Source organism: Dermacentor andersoni, chromosome 1 (genome assembly GCF_023375885.2).
Source record: "Dermacentor andersoni chromosome 1, qqDerAnde1_hic_scaffold, whole genome shotgun sequence".
NCBI classification, from domain to species: domain Eukaryota; kingdom Metazoa; phylum Arthropoda; class Arachnida; order Ixodida; family Ixodidae; genus Dermacentor; species Dermacentor andersoni.
The window spans coordinates 213,983,079-214,004,625 of NC_092814.1; the positions used below are offsets into that span (position 1 = coordinate 213,983,079).

Sequence of the window (21,547 nt, forward strand, 5' to 3'; positions counted from 1 at the left end):
TTTACTTTTTGTTGTTTTTAACTGCTTCATTATGGTATTATTATTAAAACGAGTATTTGTGCACAGAATTACAGAATATTCCTATCGAAACTAACTTCTAAGCCAAATTTTCCAATGAGCTTAACAGGTTTGGGGACCTTTTGTTTAGATTCCCATGCATGGTTTCATACTATAGTACATGTTTACAAAATGGTACCCATTTGCATAGCATGATCTTTTGGACCCTTCTCTCCACTTTCGACATGGTGAACAGACTTCTAATGATACATTCAGCTGGTCATTTTCAAGTGCTCAAGAGGGCTCTGAAAGTGCACATTGCATTTGGCTGGTCAGAATCGAGCGCTCCAGAGGGCTCTGGCAGTGCGCATTCGTTCGGCTGGTCGAAATCGAGTGCTCTGAACACATTCGGCTGATTCTTTCAGAGTGCTCGGAGGTGCTCTCATTGTCGACCTGGGAGCGCAGCCAAGATCTGGCAATGTTCTAGTCATGTGCCTCCTGCAGCTTTCAATGTTGGCATGGCATCAGCTGTAGCAGCATGCCTCGGTGCCTACGTGCTTTGTTTGTTTATAACAGAAGACGTGCTGACGGGTTTCCTATTCCAGCTTCTAATTGCTCTGGCAGGCAGCTGCACATTCGGCTTGGCCACGCTTTCTCTGGCTCCAATGAAGAGGAGGCTCTGCATCGCTGCAATCCGAGTCAGAGCACAGTGGGGACCAGCTGAATGTGCCTTAAAGTTCCTTCATGTATGTGTTGGAGGTCTTCTGTATACAAGGTGTCCCATCCAATGTGGGCCAAACTTTAAAAGAAGCAAAGTCTTCTCTGCAGATGAAACCAGATGTATGTTGCATACAGGGGGCCTTGCGTGGGGCCCACCCAGCTAGCTACTGTCAGTAGGGGATGTGACTCCCATCTACAGAGCACTTGCAACACTGCAGAATAGCTTGTTAACTCATTTACATAGTGCAGAGGAGGCTCCAGAGTCGGAACATCAGTGGAGATGATTTTATTGACCCAAACACTCCAGTTACAACTTAGAGGCCAATGTTCTTGCAAGAATGATAAAGTAGGCACACTGCTGCACTAGGCTGACTGAACCAGTTCACTCAGCACAGAAGCTGTGGGAGTACGAGTTCCATGTCAAACACATAACAGGTCTGCCTATGGTGAGGAAGGGCTTGAAAGGCAGTCACCAGGAGATCAGTCAGGTCCTGTCCTGATAACGTGTTTCACATATTACTGAAACTCGAGAGAGAAAAGCACAGTTTGCACTGGAAGAAAGCTTCATTATGGTAGCCATGTTCACCACATTTCCACCACGGCAGCAGTTCTTGGAGGTAGAGCATGGCAAGTAGTCATCAACCCATACAAGCAGGATACAGGGTGAAGTAAGAAAACCACAACCCACACTGCTAACAACAGTGGAGAGAAGTCACTAGTGGCTTTTGTGTTCTGCCTAATGAATTAATGACTAAGCAACTTATTTATGAACTTTATTATGAACTTTATTACGAACTGTAGCTTTTATTTAACTACTTAAGCTATCGACCAGTTGTAAAAACATAAAACTGAATTGTTTGTGGCACAATATCTTTTCTGTAGTGCTTTTTTTCTCATTTAAAAAGTGCATGATAACTAAAAGAAGTACATTCCCCAGCCAGTTGCACACCTTATTAGTGGTGCTCTCAAACACTCTGTGAATGAACTAAACATTCTCCTTAGGTGACCTTGCATTGGTGTAGATTCTATTGGGCATTTTTCTTGGTGTAGCCACCACATTCTTTGCATGGACCGTTTTTGCATCAAGCCTAGTGCCAGGTGCACACAGCTGTTAGTGATAGCTGCTGTCACGTTTTTCAGCATGTGCTTTTTAATTGTCATCACATAAAGCTAATCAAATTTAATTTTATTTAATTCTGGGACTCCATGTGCCAAAACCATGATCTGATTATGAGGCATGCAGTAGTGGGGGGTTCCAGATTAATTTTGACCACCTGGGGATCTTTACCTTCCCCAGTGTATGGGACATGGGCGTTTTCGCATTTCACCCCCATCGAAATGTGACCGCAGTGGCCGGGATATGATCCCACGAACTTGTACTTAGCAATACAACACCATAGCTGCTAATTCACCACAGCTGGTTTAAAGCCAATCACTGTTGTGAATATGCCAGCTCGCCTGCAAGAAAGATTGTATGTTGTGTTAATGGGGCCACTTGGCCACATCACAGATAAAGTTACTTTGTTTGTGGTGTGACTGAGAGCAGCACAGCTGTGGTGCAGAAGCAGGCTTCTGCAAGGGCCTTTATTAAAATTTCACTGCCATATTTTAAAACACGGGAACAAAAGTGCATAAGGGTTTAGCTAATTGCTGCACTGGCTAATGTGCAAGTAGCAGTTACCTTAAAAGTTGTCAAGAGCTCGCCAAGAACAGCAAATTCATATTGATGGTTTTTTTTTTTGTTCATATACTATGGATTTGTTTGTTTTTTTTTTTCCTTCAGTGGGGCTAGCAGAAGAGAATGTTGCTTCAAAAGTCTCATGCAAAGGCACCCTTGTTCATCTCTTGGTGCAGGCGTGAGTACATGCCATGGCAGGGCCCGGACCCTGACAACCGACGAGGTCCTGACCCAAGCTTGCGACGAGGCCCTGACCCCAAGAACCTTGCCAGTAAGGAAGGAGCCACCAAGGCCAGAGGTCCCCAAGCATCAAGCTTGTTCCGCCGAGGGCCCCTGAAGGACATAACCTTCCGCTCCTTCCTCCGAGGTTCCTCACTATCTTCAGGTGGTAGTGACTCACCACAGGGCTCAAAGTCCTCCTCCTCCCAGCAGTGATCAGAATAGGACTGTACTCATAGGCTCGACTTTCTGCAGTAGCAAAAGCCAAGGTGTAGTGTCTTGCACATATTTTTCTTTTTGGGTGAAAACAGTGCATAGAAACTTCGCTGTTTCCTTGTTTTGTTTTTCACCCATTTTCACAAGAACATGACTATGACTCGTCCCTTGCAAAATACTACTATTGTGAAAGAAGCTCTAAATTCATATTTTAGAACTGACAAGCAAGCTGTATCTGGCATTGAGGGCAGAAAAAAAACCTAGTGCAGACATGCAGCACTGCTGCTCCGCGTGGCACATTTATGTTAAATGTGATGACTTGGCATAGTAGTAGAAAATGAGACATAATTTTTGCCCTTTTTGCTTGCAGGATCTGGAGGTGTCTATAAGTGGAAATTGAGAAAATTTAGTGCTTCACTATCACAACATCTGCACACACTAACCTGTTAAAAATACCAAGGTCAAAATGCTGGCATGTTAGCGCAGCCACACGCAGCTGCCACCGAGTGCAGGGCCATGCCCTTGGTGCCTACTTGGTACACATGCTCACTAAAAGCTTGTCAAAGCGTCAGCCTTGAAATGATGCGAAGGGAAGTATGTACGCAGTGCGAGCAGGACCCGATTCGTTATAGCTGGCGCAAGTCGAAGCCAACTTTAAATGTGCAGCATGCTTGCGCTCAAATTGGCGATGATGCTTTTTCATTTTGACTGGTTGAACCAAGCAGGCTATTAATGTTAAATCCTCTATTTTACAGTATACACTACAAAATGTCTTGGTTCAAAAGTTGAGCCTGAACAAATTATTTGTATTTGCAAAAAAAAAAAAAAATAATAAGTTGTTGGCGTAAGTACAGGGTGATTATTTTTAAGTTTTATGTAATTTTTAAAGATAGCTTGTTGCAGGTAACATAATTCTAGTTCTTGAGCTGGATCATTCAGAGAGGCATACATGCATGAGAAATCGCAGACATATCCAACTAATTAACAAAAATCAACTAATTATCTTTTGAATTAATTTATGGCACATATTGCAATTTATGAATTGTAGCCAGTGAGTTTGCAAGGCATAACGACTTGGAATTAATTTCCAGAATGACGCCAGTTTAGAGATATGCACCATCAAACTTGCCGTAAAAATGCATTGTTGTTCAACTCGCTTTTTAACAAACTGCTCTTTTATGCATTGAATCACAAAAGTAACTGGAATGCTCATGTATTTCATTCCACACTTTGGGAAATAAAATCTTGAAACTGGTGTCATCCAGGAAATTCATTTCAAATGGATGCAAGCTCACCGGCTACAATTAGTAAATTGCAATATGTGCAGTAAAGTAGTTAATTAAGAAATTAATTAGAGAACTTTTGTTAATTAGGTGAATATGTGTTTTGATTTCTCATGCTAGCAATGTCCACTTCTTCGAATAATCAAGCCCAAACACAATAATTGTGCTATCTGCCATAGGCGAGTTTAAAAAATTCCGTAGAACTTAAAAATGATCACGCTTTATATGCAGGTTACTGTAGTGTCTCACAAAGCATGAAACAGAGTGCCCTTTTCATTAGTTGCAATTTAGGCTTGGTAGTTCCACCCCCCCACACACACACATCCTCGTTAAAGAAATATGGAATGGGTCGTTTTGGTGTCTTGGCAAAAAAAGTTCACGAGTCACATTAGAAGTTACGAGTGTGACTAATGATTGAAAGGCTTCATAAATTTTTGTCAGCAGCATCCAAGCAAGTTTTATTCACTTGTACTCATGAAAACCTTGAAGCTATTCAAATTATAAGTAATGTCGGTGAGTCCACATGTGGAACTCCTTGATTTTCATGCTTTATGTCTGTAGTACATAAACCAAGTGGACCTCCTCACACTTTTTCGTTTTTGGCTACCAAAATTAGTGTCGGTCGTATTGCATGAACCATAGAATAAGGAAGGAGCTGCATGTTAATATATTCTCCAGTGTGTGTGCTCTGCTTTGTGCACTCACAGGTAAACACCAACATACTTTATCACATTGATTTTCCACGTGTTTCACTCCATTGTATTATTGTGGAGGCATGCATGAGTCTGCATATTGGCATGTACTCCACATGTACTTTCATGTTGATAAGAAACACGGACAGGCAAATATGAAAAATGCCACTTGTGGATGGCCACAATGCACACAGCTATGAGCTGCACTGCTGTGCAAGCAGATCATTAGGTCTACAGATGTTCATAGGAATGGATTATTTCTTGTCGTATTCTATAAAACTGTTATTCTGTAAGATAAGGGGTGTGAATGACGCCTCAGGGAATGACTATAATTTGGGCTATTACAGCAGGCTGCTAGTAATCTTAGTGGTTCAATACAAACACACAGCATTGCAGCAAGAGGAACAAAAAATTATCCACACAAAAAATTAATCAAGACAGCTCTGTGCTGCCATTTCTGTCTTTCTTCTTGTGGACCATCTTTTTTCCTTGATTGATTGGATGATTCATGAAGTGTAAATGTCCTAAAGCTGCACTGGGCCTATGAGAGGCACTGTAGTAGATTGTCAGAAATAAACTTTGACCACTTGTAGTTTTTTTTAATATGCAGCTAAATCTAAGCACACAAGTGTTTTTGCTTTCTACTCCCATCAGAATGCAGCCACCATGGCAGGAATCGAACGCATGTGTTCAGCAGCAGAATGCCATAGCCACTGAGCCACATCTTCTGTCCTTCCTGCACTGTGTGTTTGCAGTGGATCAAAAATTATATGCTGGGCTTTGTGGGGTTAAGTGGCTTGTGCTGAGAACAATGGCTCATTGTATTCATTCTCTGTGAATGGGCCTTCAAATGATTGTTACCTGCAATCTCCCCCTTGTTCTTCTATGTTTCAGTGGAATGACTGACTTTCCAAAGGTTATTAGGGACTTTCCCCCCCCCCCTTTTCACTGCAAGGTAAATTTGCCTCAAGGTAAAACTGTTCCAGGAAATGGCTCCTGTGAATATCAGCACAAGCTGGTTTTTGGCCTTTGTCCATGAATACCGTATAGGCTCGTGTAAAGGCCGCACTTGGTGTAAGAGCTGCATCCACAACTTGGCAGCCCAAAATTTGTAGAAAAATAAATTTTTCCAATGGAGAAGCAATCCTGCTAGGTGCCACGATGCCACGATGCCACGCACGTGCATCGGCGAATTTTTTCGCTCTGCATACTTCCATGTGTCGCTACTAGATGGCAAGAGCTGTGCATTGACCTCTGATGCAATGGTACATCCTGGTTGTGTAAAAGTCGCCAGCCCCTTGCGCCATTAAACACCAAATATTCATTCATTCACAAGTCGCCAGCTGCGCCGGCACGATTCTGACCAAGAGATTCGGTCCTGTTTAAGGGCCGCACCACGTCAAAATTGTGAAAGAAAAAAAGTGCAACAAGTATATGGTATGCTTGCAGACTACTACATTGGCACGTGCTTTAATATTTTCTGTTTTCAAAAATAAGAGCGCTAGCTATACGCTGGGTGTGCACACGATTGGATATAACATTTTTTTATTAGACACAGAAGCTCATTGCTAGCTATGCAGTAAAGCTAACCTTACATTTTACTATTGCAAGGGCATATGCTTGGATATGGCATTTCCTGCTTATGCTAGCAATGCACTTAAGTCAGCTTTACTTTCTAGTCAGTTGAGTGAGATGAGAAGGCTTCATATATGGACACACAAAGGGCTGTCTTCTGGAGTGTCATCTGAGGAGCCACACAGACTGCTCATATTGTAAAAATTTTTAATCTGCCTCCACCATATTTTTTGCACAGTAAGTTTAGGCCAATAATGTTATGCTTTACTTCACTGCCTGTACAAGGTGTGGCTAAAAATGTATGCCTAAATTTTTACTCTACAATTCTTAACATCATAACTTATGAAATGCTTAACTGCCTATTACACACACAAAAAAAGCCTTAACATGCAACAGTGCTCAAGCTGCTTTTGAAGAATTGCTGAAATTCTTTAAGAGGAAATGGTTCCGTCCCATGATGATTGAGCAGCTTTTCACCCTCAATGTGTGCAATTCAAGTTGGTGCTGTCTTCCTCTTTTTTTTTTCCACTCTCTTTGATAAACTGCCAACGTTGCTTATTACTGAAGAGAACAGCAGATGCGCCTTTTTTTTTTTTTTGCCTTAGGTCACATGTTCCTAAATGAAGGCCTGTCTTCACTTTCAGTGACATTTAGATTTGTTCTTGTTTCATCAGGCTCAGGTGCCCAAAATGAATTTTTGAGTGAAGTGCTTGCACACAGAAATCTAGTAGCATGCTAGATATAATTACTATATATGAATGCACATTCAGTACATTGGCAAAAATTGGTACAAAAATTACCCTGTGTTGCTAGGAGCCCTGCATGAGCAATTATTTATGTCACAAACCTAGGTGATTGTGTTCAGATAAATAGAATTTGGAAAAGTTGTTAAATTCTAAGTTGTAGCCATGCATAGCTGTTGTCAAATAAAACACATAATGTTTCGGAAACAACTCAAATTCAAAATTGCATTCTGCCATACGGCTTTTTATCCATGGTGAGCAAGAAAGACATGCCAAACTGAACCCTTTCTGAGGCTGTCTGAAGGAAAAATCAGTTTTGACATCAACTGGTATGAATCTAAATGAATCTGTGTGTTTCATAGAAGAATTGTTAATTTGTCATGCTACTTTGTTAGAAGAGTACTGACACAGAATTTTCATCCCTCTTCTTTATTAGATAGCTGCCGACTCTGTAATCTATGGGGCCTAATTTTCTTGGAAACACAACAAATCACCAATTGCATCCTCTTTAATGTCACCACTTCAAAACATGGGCCATGTTGCGTGTGGGTCCAAGTTTGTTGAGCAGGCTTCCTCGTTATATCACAGGTATCACAGGTGGTGGTCACATGATATCACAAACCACCGACACAGATTGGTCAGCCCAGTACAGTGGTCACTGGCCACACCAAGACCATCTCACTGGAAGTTGAGCATATTAGGCATCCAAGAGGATAACAGGAGAGAAAAATGTGGTCTGCGTTCTGCCAGAAGCGACACCAGTGGACAAGGTTTATCTCGCACTGAATGCAGAGGAGTGCAGAATAGAGGATGAAAGAATTGCCTACATGGCAGTGTGCATCCAGCTTTTTGCAACACGGTTACGGTGTGGCCTATGGCTGCTGCACCTGATGTGCACATCAGCAATTTGTGACACCACCTGGCCACCAATTCTAATTTACATGCTGTAACTAGGAGTCCTGCTTAACACACACTAGGCCACAAAGCTGCGTTCCACATGGTGCACATTTTGAACTGGTCACATTGACCCTTTACCTCTCGAATTATTTTAGAAAAAAATATTCCCAAAATACCGATTTCTTAAAATGCTTGATAGAATCCGCACATTAAATAAATGCCAAAAATACATTCAGGGCGTTATATTTATTTACAGAACACGAATAAAATTGTTTTAATGCTAACAAAAGTTGGCTTAACTGCACTGCTTGAAGTTTGCTTTTTCAGCGTCGGTAAAGTAAAACAAAACGTCAACGTCCCAAACACGACTTCTGTGGCCTGTGAAAGTTTTGACACAATCGACTGCCACATGGGATCATATTTAGTTGCGTATGACCCTTTTGGCATGTTTCCATATTATCAGTGTGCCCGACAATGGCAACGACGTTGCCATTTTTCTTGTTGCCAACTTTAGAAATGCTTCTGCTGATCTTTCATATTTCTTACTTTGCCATCTGTGACCAAAATACAGAACTAGACACGTGGATGTACTCAGATTGTCCTTGGTGAGATAAATTGGCACTTTTTACTGTGGGCTAGCTCAGCTCATCCACGGTAGCCGGTGTGCGAAATGTGTGAAGACACACCTTGCTTGTCTATGGGAAGTAAAGGGTTGAAAATTATATAATCAATTATTTTATAAAATGATTATTGGTAATTATCTGATACAGCAAAATAAAAGCACAACACAAAATTTTATGTGTCAGTATTCCTTAAATTAGACAGTTCTTAGGGCAATATAAGTCTGTGCATGTTCCGTCCACTGGATAAGTACAGTGCGACCCAGGAACACACAAGTGTACAGCACATATGAATTTTCCCCTTTGGCAAGTGTAAAATCGCCCGGCTTTGCAACAGACGACTTGTGGTTGGTGGTACAGGACCCTTTATACACACCTGTGCAGTGCATTAACATTGCTTCAGCTGGCACATGCACCTAGAGCGCGAGCAGAGTGGGAGCCACACATTATAGTGTCCCCTTTAAAAGAGCACTGCAAGATTATTTTAACTGCCAAGTGTTGCGCAACAACAGGTTCCTTTTATGGCAAATCGGTTCTGCAGAAGCCGGCAAGGTGGAGGAAAGTTCATGAAAGGGAAAAATTGTCATCCACCCGACTGTAGCATGAAGCTACACAGGAAATGCATATGGGCTTCTCAGAAAGAAAGCTTTGCAGTCTAAAAAAATTTGCCCTGGTCCGAAATTTTTCTTCCACTGCAAAGCTTTCTTTCTGAGAAGCTTGTATGGGTTTCCATGTAGCTTTGTGCTGCACTCAGGTGGATGACAATTTTTCGCTTTCAGTTTCCTTGTATGCAGTTAAACCTTGATATAATGAACTTCTGCTTGCAGCAAAAAACTTGTTTAAATTGGTTAAATTTCATTAATTTGAGGTTTAATGTTTCAGCATTAAAGACAACTTCACGAATTCCCAAAGCATTCTTGGTGGATATTATCGTGTTAATAAGCACTTATAAGCAAATTGCAAGAAGGTCGGGACATAATAGTGCGGTTATGAGCGCTAGCACGTGCGGTGCTGATCGTGCCCTGAGCAATGCATCGACGTAGCTCACGGGGTCCAAGATTTGTGTGTGTTGCGTCACACAGCGCCATAAATCTTGGATGGCATAGCTGACCATGCTTAGTGCCCACAGCCAGCTCCCCAAATTAAAAACAAAATTGTAAAAAGATACGCATATTCATTCTGAGCAAAAAAAGAAAAGAAAAGAAATTCAGTTTCATGGAGCATTGATGGCGATAGCAAAAAGACAACTACACAAAGTATGGTTCGTAGCTTTACCGGTGTCACGCACACTCAGGCAAACATGACAGATCTGACTGGATGACCATGAACTTTCTGTCTATACTGACCACTATACTTGCGAACAACTTTCTGCCGCTGTGAAGTGAAAGCTACGGAGGCAGAGCGTGCACACGTGTGAGCGCTTCTGAAAAAAGTCCCGCGTTTTAATCCACGTTAGTTTAGGCTGAGGAAGACAAAATATAAACATCCTATTAGCAACAGTTAAATAAGACAGAACACACCACTGAGTGTAAGCATTTTTTTTATTTTGCAGCTTTTCCTTTCCACGTTTAGGAAAACGCGAAACCATCGCACGTGGAAGCTGTGTCGATTCCAGCGTACGTTCCGATCAACCAAAAGCAGTCATATGGCGTGGTAACATGTGCAACAGCCACGTGCCCGTAGCTTCCCCTTAAAAATTTAATTGTGGGATTTTACATGCCAAAATCACAACCTGATTATGAGGCATGCCGTAGTGGGGGACTCCGGAAATTTGGACCACCTGAGGTTCTTTAACACACACATAAATCTAAGTACACGAGTGTTTTCGCATTGTGCCCCCATCAAAATGCAGCCGCCGTGGCCAGGATTCGTGCTTAGCAGCCCACTAAGCAACCACAGTGGGTTACACGACGTTCATGGGCACAGTTGTCCGCGAGTATAGACATGCGGGAACAACAAAATGCGCACGAAGGCACCAACCATTTTGGCTCAGCCTTTGCACTCGCCTCGCAGAGATTACCTCCAAGATATGGTGCGTGACCTGTGCACAGAAGTGGGCGCTAGGAGGAGAATGCAGACAAAAGTGTGTTCCTGCTCCCCCTCCTCCTCCCCCATGCGTGCTTGATCACGTTACCGCGTGTTCACTCCCTTCCCATCCCCTTTGCGCAGAAGGAATTGTCAGCTCTCGTGTTTCTCCGAGCACTGCGAGCTGCCTGGGCAATAGTTTACCAACGCGACAAATTGTGCAGCGATGTTTACTGCCCGACCGCGTCCCAGCACGCTTTGACAGCCTTTTTACTGCTGAAACTTTTTGTGCAGAAGGACACTTGAAATAACTTTTGCCTCGATTATATTTTTATAGTTATTTTTGCTATATTTACTAGCCATACAAGCTCCAAGTACATGCTTGAAATGGCCGAAAACGTCGTTAAATCAAAACCGTGCCACGAAACTACTTCGTTACATTAATACATGGTTTTCAATGCAACTAATATCGGCAAATGAAAATAGTTTGTTACATTGCAAATTTCATTAAATTAAAGTTCGTTATATCAAGGTTTGATTGTGATAAGTCCCAAGGTAAATGCAAAAATAATGAGAAAAATTGACGCAAGCAAACGAAAGTTATTTAACCTACAAATTCAATATAAAAGCAGATGATAAAAAGAAGCATACGCTTTCACATTACATGCACCCTACGAGGACTTGCGCTGCTTCCAATCAAAATGTGGCTTATGTTAATGTAGTGGAAGCCGTCACCCTATTGTGGTTTTCCCACGACAACTCGCAGCCACACTTTTTGATGAGGGTCATCACTGTGCTTACAATCTCCATGTGCATCACATGTTACCGTAGCACTGGTGGCGCCATCATGTGACACTTTCAACCACAAAACCCAATAAATATTTCTGTTGTGTCATTTTCTCCCCAAAAAAGAAAATCTAGTATATGCTAATGACTCTTGCTTCCAATGCTGTCATACCAGCAGATAGGTAGAACATGTTCGTTATAATGGGCTCTAGTGGACGTCAGTGCCACAAGATGGCATCTCCAGTGTACCATTATTCAGTAAGTCGTAATATATGTGTACAGGCAGGTTAAAACTCTCTAATGAGTTTCTTTCATGTGACACAATTGGAACACAATATCCTGCAATGAAGTGAGGCACTATGCATCATCCCATATGATGAAACACCTTTGGAAGAACCTGAATCACTATCGAGCCCAACACAGTGCAAGGTGAAGAGCGCCCATTGTGTAAGCTAGAGTGCCTGGATGCGCTCCCTCTCGGGGGAAAAAGAGCTCATTAAGGAGGCACCCTAATTTATATAAACTGTTGGACAGCGCACAAGTGCCACTTGTAAACGTTTAAAAAGTTATATTGCAAGCAGCTGAGACCTCTTTATACCTCAAAAAAGTGTAAAGACGATTTTGTTTAAAAATCATGACTACATGCATAGTATCAACATATACAGTATGATTTTTGTGCCCAACCAATCAAAATGAACAGCATGAACCTATATGTCATATGCCTTCTGCCTCACATCTACTGGCTAAAATCTTCGGTGTGGAGACGTGGTTGGCGGGGAAACTGATTTCTGGAGAAAAATTAAGTCTTCAATGCTCTGACCTTGGTACTTTCACTGCCACTGAAATAATCAAGTAATACAGTAAGCAAATGTGGAATGAAAACAACATGCATTATTTGCATCACAGGGCCCCTTTAACAGTAGACCACACTGTACATGCGCAGAACATTGCAGCTAGCTGCAGTCTGGCATTTCTGCATTTGTATACTTGAAGCTTTTGCATAGTCATGTTCAAAAGTGCTGCTGAGCTGTTGCAGTTTATAACTACATTGTTTGTCTGATGTTTCGGGCAGCAGATAATTCTGTGAATAGAAAGTATTGTCAGCATCCATTTAGAGGCAAGGTCATTAGCACTGCATGGTGATAGTGCAAATGGATCTTAAACAAGACATTAATTAATTAGTTCAGGAACCATTTCAACAGGTGTTGAGGAGTACTACATACTAGGCCAAGTGCAGCTGATTGTTATTGTGACCATGTATGGTCCCTAATCATAGTGTGAGGATAACACAGTATGAGTCATAATTATTTATTTATTTGTTTGTTTTTCTTCGGGTGTTCAGAGCACTTTAGTGTTTTGAAGCAACATTCAAGGGCAGTATTCGATAATGAAAAGTTAGGTTCCTAATTTGTGGCATGTAGTGTAGAAGTGAAATTTTTTTATGTCTACTTTTTCTGGCCCATTTTATAAACCTGATATGTGCCTAGTGAAATTGTGTTTTTTGTGTTTTGTAGTTCATACAAAGAAAGTAGCAAGGTGTGACATTTCTGGGGTGCATTTTTTTTTTATTTAAAGCTATCTGCTCTTAGTAACAGCAATATAATGTGCACTTAATAATTCATATGGCTTTGACAGGTTTGTAATTACTCAGTTTCTTGAGTAAGACATTCTAAAAAATCCTGAAGGCAATAGAAGAAAGCAAAATGACAAATGCTTGTGCAAGACTGTGAACATGTGTACCAAGTGAAGCAAGTGTATCAAGGATGAGCAAACTAGTCAAGCACACCTGACTGAAGCTTAGAGCAATGATACAGAGCACATAGTGCGCACTGTTGTCACGTGCACATAAGATGAGACTATTTTTTCACTGTGTGCTGCCTGAAAGCAGTGTTTCGTCCACATGTTACAATCTGTAAAAAAAATAGCCTGAAACACGATTAAAGGGATGAAGTAGTTCACAAACATTGCTTATACTTCATAGCATTGAACCATGCTTCATTCGCTGACATTGCCATCCTAGACTTGGCCAAATCGGGCTTCGGCCTTGTATGAAAGAAAAGTGTACTCAATATGGCTAATTGTGTACATCTCTTGCTCTTTTGTTTTGCCTTACCCTCAGAGCCTACACTATCATACTTGTGCAACCTTTTGTACATACATGCAGCAGCAGATATCTATTTTAGAAATCATCGTTATCATAATGTAACTGCCATTTTCATTGTGTGTGGTTATTTCTGTAAGGTCAGTAGCTGTGTGTCTGTGTGACCAACACCCATTGCAAAACATATACATGTACAAAGTAATTCCTTTGCAGTGGATGTTTACATAAAAAAATGCAAAACATACTAATTTGCTGGCATGTAATGCAGTGCTACCTAGCCTTGATGGCACTGACAATTATGCTTCCATTCCTTGGCAGGCTAAAAATACAACTGCCGTGGAAATGACCTGCATCTACTGTAGTTTGATCTGTGGCCATATCTATGGGTCTTCCCTTATTGCGTACCTTAAATGAAGCCACTTTCTTCACAACTCATACATTGAGGACTACATTGGCTGCATTTATGTGCTTAATATACTCGGTTCTCAGGCCTACATTATGTAAAATATGAAGTGCATGAAGATTCCTCTCAGACTTTATTACGGATAACTCCTGTTTTATTTTTTTAATTTTTGCAAATCAATGTTGTAGGAAGTAAAGCTTTGCCTCTTCAGCTGCACTACTTGTTACTTTCATAAGAAATCAAGTTTAATTAGCTCTTTATTAATTTCACTAATTAGCATTACAACTAATTGCTTAAGGTAATATGTTGCCATTGTGAAATCTGAGCCTATGTTCATTTTTATAAATCCTCGAACAAGTGCAAGTTTCAGTATAAATTCATCCCAAAAGGATGTACTAAAACATTGACATTCTGAGTGTTATTTTCCATAGCAGGGCTTTCTTAAGCACTTCACGATAAAACTATATAGAATGCCAGTGTGTCTTGTGGCACATTTTAGGAATATACATATCAAAAATAGTGCTAGTCTTGAGATTTCTATTAAATAGATTGACCAGCTTCAATTGCACAATCTCAGTACGTTTTCTAGGGTGAGTAATGAATCACTGATTACTGATATGTTGTTAATCAACTAATTGGCCTGGCTTTTTATTCAATTTCATTCCAATTTGTCCATGTAATTTATTTTGTCACCTAAGTAATGTCCTGCATTTCAAGTAATTCTCCTGAAGAGATGAAGCTTCTTCACTATCTACCATAAGTCATTTGCAAATTCTAGTTTAAGCAAACGTGATCTGTACATGCAACAACAGAGTGCAGAAAGTGCACTTTGCCTGAATGCTGCTGTATGTTTAAGTGTTAGTTAACATGAGTTATTGTGTTTCCATGGAAGTGTATGCACTCTGGTACACATGTGTATGTGTATGTTTCACTTAATTATTATTTAAAAGCAGCCAAAGTTTATTTCTGCACGAATATAGAATTTGCACTTATGATCTAAATTTTGTGTAGCTATGTGGTGTCTGGCCGTAGAATGTGCACACGACACATTAGATTTGTTGGTGCTGCCATTGCAAACTTAATGTTCAATGATAACACAGTGCATGCATCACTGATGCATGACATGAAGTTCATTTATGAAAAGTGTTGTGTAGATGCAGGTCGCAGAAGCAATGATGTACATCACTGTTGTAAAAGATGCGTACACTAAGACTGCACGGCTTGAAGTATTATCATGTTGCCTTCTGTAACTGAAGGTTAAAAAGTCTCGAGTGTTTCAATCATTTCGTCCATGGTTACCTTTGTTAAGATTTCTTGACGTCCCATGTACATGATAACAAAAAAGTATAAGCCAGGCCAGGTTAGGACTGGGCCTTTGTCCATTTTCTGTATTGCACTTAGGTTTATGACAGATGCCAGTCGTCCATTTTTGAAACAAATGCTCATTGATACGTGCAATGCAACTGGTTTCGTGAAGTGTACTGTGTTGGGATATTTCGATCTTGTTTGCAGCATTCATATGAGAGTGGCGCATATGAGAGTGACGCATGTTAATGCAGAGTTGTGTTATTGCAGTTTCAAACATTCACACAGATATGGCTTGGAGTGCACCGAAATGCAGTGGGTACATTCTTTTTGCTTTGCACAGTGCCAAATGCAGTATTCGAGCACCTGGAAGTTGCCGCTAACTATTAGTTACTGTTTTGCAGCCTGTATACAGTGTTATAGCTAGTGTGTTATTGTGACACACTGGCCCTTGTGGAATTTAGCATTCACAAAGCATCAAATTACAGAGCTTAGAGATATGAGCCACAGTGTATCGCTTGTTGACATGGTATGTCATGATACCCATAAACATTCCACATGAAGTTCTGCATGAATATGTTTCCCAGCTAGTTCTTAGCATTAGCAGATACTCCTGATGTACCAGTGAGTGCATTAGGATGCAATGCCAGACAACATCAACCATGAGGTCTTCACTTGTAGCTTATATCTCCAGAGTATGTGCAGACAATATATTGCAAGTTATGGTGAAATGCACGTGGTAAGTTAAATTCTATTTAAAACAATATGTTGGCATTGCTAGATTGTATCAATGTCTTACAGCCAGGCCTATTTATTTTTGTTCACACTTTCACACACATAGGAACAGTTCTGTTGCTGTATAGTAGCCTTCCACAAAATTCTTGCTACTGGAATTGTGTATACAACATTGTATTTATGGCACATATACGTTTTATTTACGCAAATGCACCTGAGTGTCCTGTGTGTGTATTATTTTTTTTTTTAAGCAAGAAAAGCTGTGATCAGCGATGTGAATAAGCAGATAACAGTGCAATTACAATAATGAAAACAACCCTCTGCAGCGAGGTTCTAAATACGGTGGTTTCATGTGCCATGAATAAACATCACATGCGAGTGCATTTGAGCAACTGCTGTGGCTACCAAATTTGCTAAGGCATAAAATATATGCTTGGGATGCACCAAGTTAGCAGATATTTTGTTACATTTGGCACTTCTGATGTGTTCCTTTGATTAACCGAACATTTCACATGTACACCATCGCTACACCAATACTGCTGTTTTTTACAATTCATTTTGCACCTTGGCACAAGAATCTGACTGCTCATTGAAAACTGCAGCCAATAGCTGTGCTTGGCTGGCCAATCGTGAACAAGGTCTCCGTCCCACTGCTAGAAGTGGCCAGCTGATGTGTGTTTGAAAGCTTTAATGGTCATGTATCAGGAATGTATTCATTGTGCTTGTCTGAACCTTGGCTACTGTGGCGCTTGGCTGTGTTTGTGAGTGCTAATATAACGCTGCACTTGTACAGCCAATGACTTCAAAGCCAGAATGCCCTGTAATGCTTGAATACTTTGTACTTGCTAGAATAGGATGGGCATCAATGCCAGTTTTGTTTGGCAGTAGCGTGGCTCATCATGCTGAGATATTTACTATGATGGATAAGTTGTGACAAAGCTTAGAGCTTGTCCAATATTAATGGCAGATGTCGAAGTGCTGCTTGCTTGAAATACAAGGTATTTTCAGATAACAATGAACTAAGTAGTCCCATGACCACTTTTTGTTTGCAATCAAATTTTCATGCGGTTATAGCATAGTTTTTATATAAAAAAAAAATATGGCATGCGAGAAGGTGCATTTTTGTAATTAGCAAATTTTGCCTTTGCGTGAAGGATTATAACAAAAAAAAACTAAGACACTCTACCAAACGAAGTTTGTAATGGCAATTTAAGATCACTTGTCATTAAGGCTAGTATAAGTTTAGATTTTTGTGGTGCGAAATAAAGGAGAAAAAATGTGGCAGCATGACACTAGAAGCAGGCTCCTTTGAATTAGGTTAAGTGGGGCAGCTTGTGCCTATACAGTCTACTTATATGCTAATACAAATAGGTCAAAACTTTACTATTACTATCCCCTCAAGTCATTTTCATTCATTTTTTCTTTCCTAATAACTTGTGGCTACAAATAATGTAGATTTTTGCAATTTAATGTTTAAAGAGGCCAAAAATATAAAAACTGAAAATTGTCATTTTTCAAACACCATGAAGAACTTGTCACCTTCAGTTTGCATAAAATTTTTCTGAGTGGTGACCACCCAAGTAGTGATTCAAGAGCTGAAAAAACATGCTGCATCATTTTAGGTAGGAAAACTAACACTATATCTGAATTTCTGTATTGTTTTTCATGCCATCAGGAATATCCCATTATTTTTTTTAATGTCGCTCTAATTTCAGTTTTGTAGTATTTGGTCGTAACATAATCTATAGATGTAAACTATTTTGCTCATTAGCTGGCAAGAAATTAGCCACACATGTGGTTGAGAATTTGCCCTCTAAGGGCAACCTAAGGCCCACTATTTTCAGAAGACGCATTTTTCTATCCCTCATGAAAATTTTATTCCAAATGAGAAATGGTCATGGGGCTGCCTGGTTTATTCTAATCTGAATGTACCCTACAAGAATGTAGCTTAAAAGCTGCAAGCAAAGCTGAAAATTTGACTGTGTTCTGTGTTGCATAATACAGTAGAACCTCATTATAGTAACCAATTAGCAGTAAAATATAGACAAGGAAACTATTGTAAACACATATGCAGACCCAGTTTAGCCTCACAAGTGCATAAATATAAAGCATAGGCCAAAATAGTTTTTTCTTGTGTGCGCATGTGTATAATCCTCTAGTATTTTTCTTAACTTGAAGGCAACCATGTTTCAGACCATCGAGCAGGAGCATGAGTGATAAAGTGCTGTCTTGGCATTAATGATGCAGCATGCTTTGACAAAAAATGCACTGCTTATGTTATTAGATGCTGGAAAATGTTTGTATAAGCACATGTTTGTGGATATAATGAGAGTAACAGCACACTCGGAGCTCAAGTGGCAAAAGTAGTGTTAGAATTTTCACTTTGAGACAACTTCCAGTAAGCAACCACATTTTAATATATGTACATATAGTAACAAACTTCTTTGTATAACAAAGGTGCTGATTATCTTTCTTTTTTCCCAAGAGGTATTACTGTACTGAGGTTGTACTGTATTTAAAGCATTTAATCTTGTAATGTTATATTCCATCATTCTAGGCAGATTGCAGACATTTTTTAAACAGGCATAACATGCATTTAATATGCCAGCAGTGTCTTCAGATACATTCCATGCTTACCTGTTCCTCTATTTTCCCGGTAAACTTGTTAAAATTCTTGGCTTTATATAATATTGAAAACTGAACATGCCTGCCTTTCCTTTCTCATGAAAGTGGCTGAGAAAAATGCTTTACTTTCAGTCTTGCCTGTTCAGTTAGTTGCATAGGTATTTCGAAAGTCTTTATTAGATGAAGAGTGCTTGTACGCACCCTGCTGCAGGGAATATAGGCGTAGCAATCAGATTGCAGAGGTGTACACAACCAACATTCATAATCTGAAGCCTCATCTCGTGAAATCAAAACCATTATGTTGCCAAAGCAAGGCTACGTCTAGAGATCTGTGTGTATTGCAAAGTACAAAAAGGTGTAACCCGTCTTCCTGCCCCATAAATGCCTTTCTATGTCCCACAAAACAGGATCCCAGGTAGTACAATGACAAATTTGCCAAATTTTCAATCCTACCATCTGTTTTCTGCACCATCACCCTTCTATAACAAAAGGCAAGACATTGTTTCACGCATTGCCTAAGAAGTGTGTTGGCACTAGTTTTGTGCTGTGGTTCCTTTTAGAATAAATGCTGTCCTGCCTGATGTCCATGTTCCTTTATTTTCACTGTGTGGATTATCTAGGCATGGTTGCTCAATAACAAATCCATGTCATTTTAGACAGGAGAATGATAGCATAGAGGCAGTTGTAGAGAACAAAATAATCCATTCTGCAGTTGAAGTTAGCACCATAACATAAAGACAGGGAATTAGAAAGTTCTTCATGATTAGATTAAAGTGTAAAGGGAGGCTAACAGAGCTGCTTTCCTGCTTTTTAGAATGCTTCTATACTCCAGCCACCAGAAACTTATATTTGCTTGCATGTACGATTGTCCATGTTCAGAGCAAGATTCCAGGAGCCTGGAGAGAGAGTGCGAGTGCATGGTATGGCAACAAAAGTGGTCTCAACATTTTTTTTAATGCAAGACTGAGCTTAACAGCATTCTATAGCATTGCTTTCCATGTGCTGACCCTGTCTATGTCATATGAATGAAAGTGCATCGACAGGTCCATAGACTGTACCTGCAGTCAGGTGCTGATACCTTTCTACTTATCACCATCATCATCACTGCTTCATTTTTCTTCTTTTTTCCCCAGCCCTGTTTCCTTTAGGTCTAGTGACAGGCTGGGAACTTAGCTCCTGCAGTCGACCTGTCTGCCTTACTATTATCTCTCTATACCTTGTAGTAGCTAGTCTAGTTGGGGTATCAAAAAAAAAGGAAAGGGTGGTTATTATCACTGCACCAAGGTCCCAAATTCTCTTTCATGAAGCTCTTCCACACTTCTTTTTTAAGGGAGGGAGAGAGAGAAAGAGAGAAACTCAGCATATGAAAGTTTCAAGCCCCAGAAATAAGGCTGGTAGAACTGTCTAAATTGATCAGTTAAAGTAAGCGACATCCATACATAATGCATATTTTCATGCATGATTGCCACCTCTATATTCGGGAGTAAATATAAAAAAAAAGATTGATAAAGGTTGCAGTTTTGTGCGTAATGTAAAGCAGTGACATGATAGCTGGTGAAATATGTCTTACGCTGTTTCCTGTGGTATTGGAGTAAAAATTCACAGACGTGTGTGAGCAATCTGATTTAGAGAAGCAGAAAATTTCCTTCTATATCAGCTTGTTTGTGAGGGTTGTGCTCCCCAGCAATGGTGAAGGGACGATGATGATGTACCTTCAAGATAAAGCATGTACTACCCACAGTGGCAAATGGGCCAGGAATCGGGCAGTTTGAACATGCTTATATATATATAGGAAAAAATAGATGTATAGGAACCTTGGAACATTTTGGGAAGAAATAATTATCGGAGAATTTGAAACAAATCAATAGATGTATGAACAATTTAGGGTGGAAGGAATGTAGAAGTACTAGTAGGATTGTATTGTAAGAAAAACCGAGATCAGCATGGAAATGGTTTTTTAGCTTGAATGGAATTGCACAGAGTGTCAAACACATCCTTGTGGCTAAAACCTAAAGCTGAAGCTCTGAGGGAGAGCAGGACCAAAGCAATTAAATTTAATTCAAATTTTAAGAAGTGTAGCTTCAAGTAACTTTTTTCTTTGTATGGCAGCGCAGTTTTGCAATTCATATTTCTAATTGTCGTGGGCATCACTGATTTCTCCAAGAAAACCCGAGATGCAAGTCTGTCAAAGATGTTATTGATGTTTCGATGGCGTCTGTATGTATTGAGTTTCCTATATCTCATCGCCGAGATGCAGGCCGATACTGGTAAAAATTAGAAATTATAGGACTATTCAGAGATGATCACGCTAATAAATCAGCCATCTTGTAGAAATGTAACCTACTGTGACCCGGTACCCATAGTAATCTGATTATTAAAGTGTAATGAGACTAATGACAGGAACACTTTTAATATTGGTGATTTTGATGAGGCAGTAAGTGAAGAACAAGCTGAAAGAGAATCTGTTATCAGTAGCAACTGCATTCAAAAGGAGTGTCCACAGTGTGAGAATTCCATTGCCAAGAGCTCAGCTTCAAAAACAGGAGTGAAGTTTGGAAGTCTTAAAGGGTCACAAAAGGCAAATACTAAGTCGACGTGGACTGTTTGAATATCATTCCAGAAGCCTCGCAACGCTTGTTTCATGCCAAGAAAAGACTTAGTTTATGAGAAAATTGCATCTGAAGGGTCCGTATACCTTTTTTGAAATTCAAATCTCCCACCACCCAACCGGGGGGAGTGGCGACGTTGGATACCACGATACCACCCTTTGCTGCCATCGGTAAGTAAAACAGCATGACAGACTTCGGAACCAAGCCTAGACGGAGCAATGGATTCACCGCTGCAGCTGCTTTTTCGTCAAGTGGCATAGACCGTTTGGGCATCTGGCAACATCACATGGAAGTTGAATTCTCTGCTACTTGCAGTTT

The 21,547-nt window shown here is 40.3% G+C and overlaps 1 protein-coding gene across 1 annotated transcript in view; it reads left to right on the top strand.

Moving 5' to 3' along the window:
* The window catches only part of LOC126548112 (uncharacterized), an 81,563-nt gene extending 62,362 nt beyond the window's left edge, over positions 1 to 19,201 (top strand). The window contains exon 14 of the mRNA XM_072289161.1: positions 2,572 to 19,201. Coding sequence (XP_072145262.1) covers positions 2,572 to 2,830 — 259 coding nt within the window. The 3' untranslated portion in view covers positions 2,831 to 19,201. The remainder of the gene's footprint in view (positions 1 to 2,571) is intronic.
* The last annotated feature ends 2,346 nt before the right edge of the window (positions 19,202 to 21,547 follow it).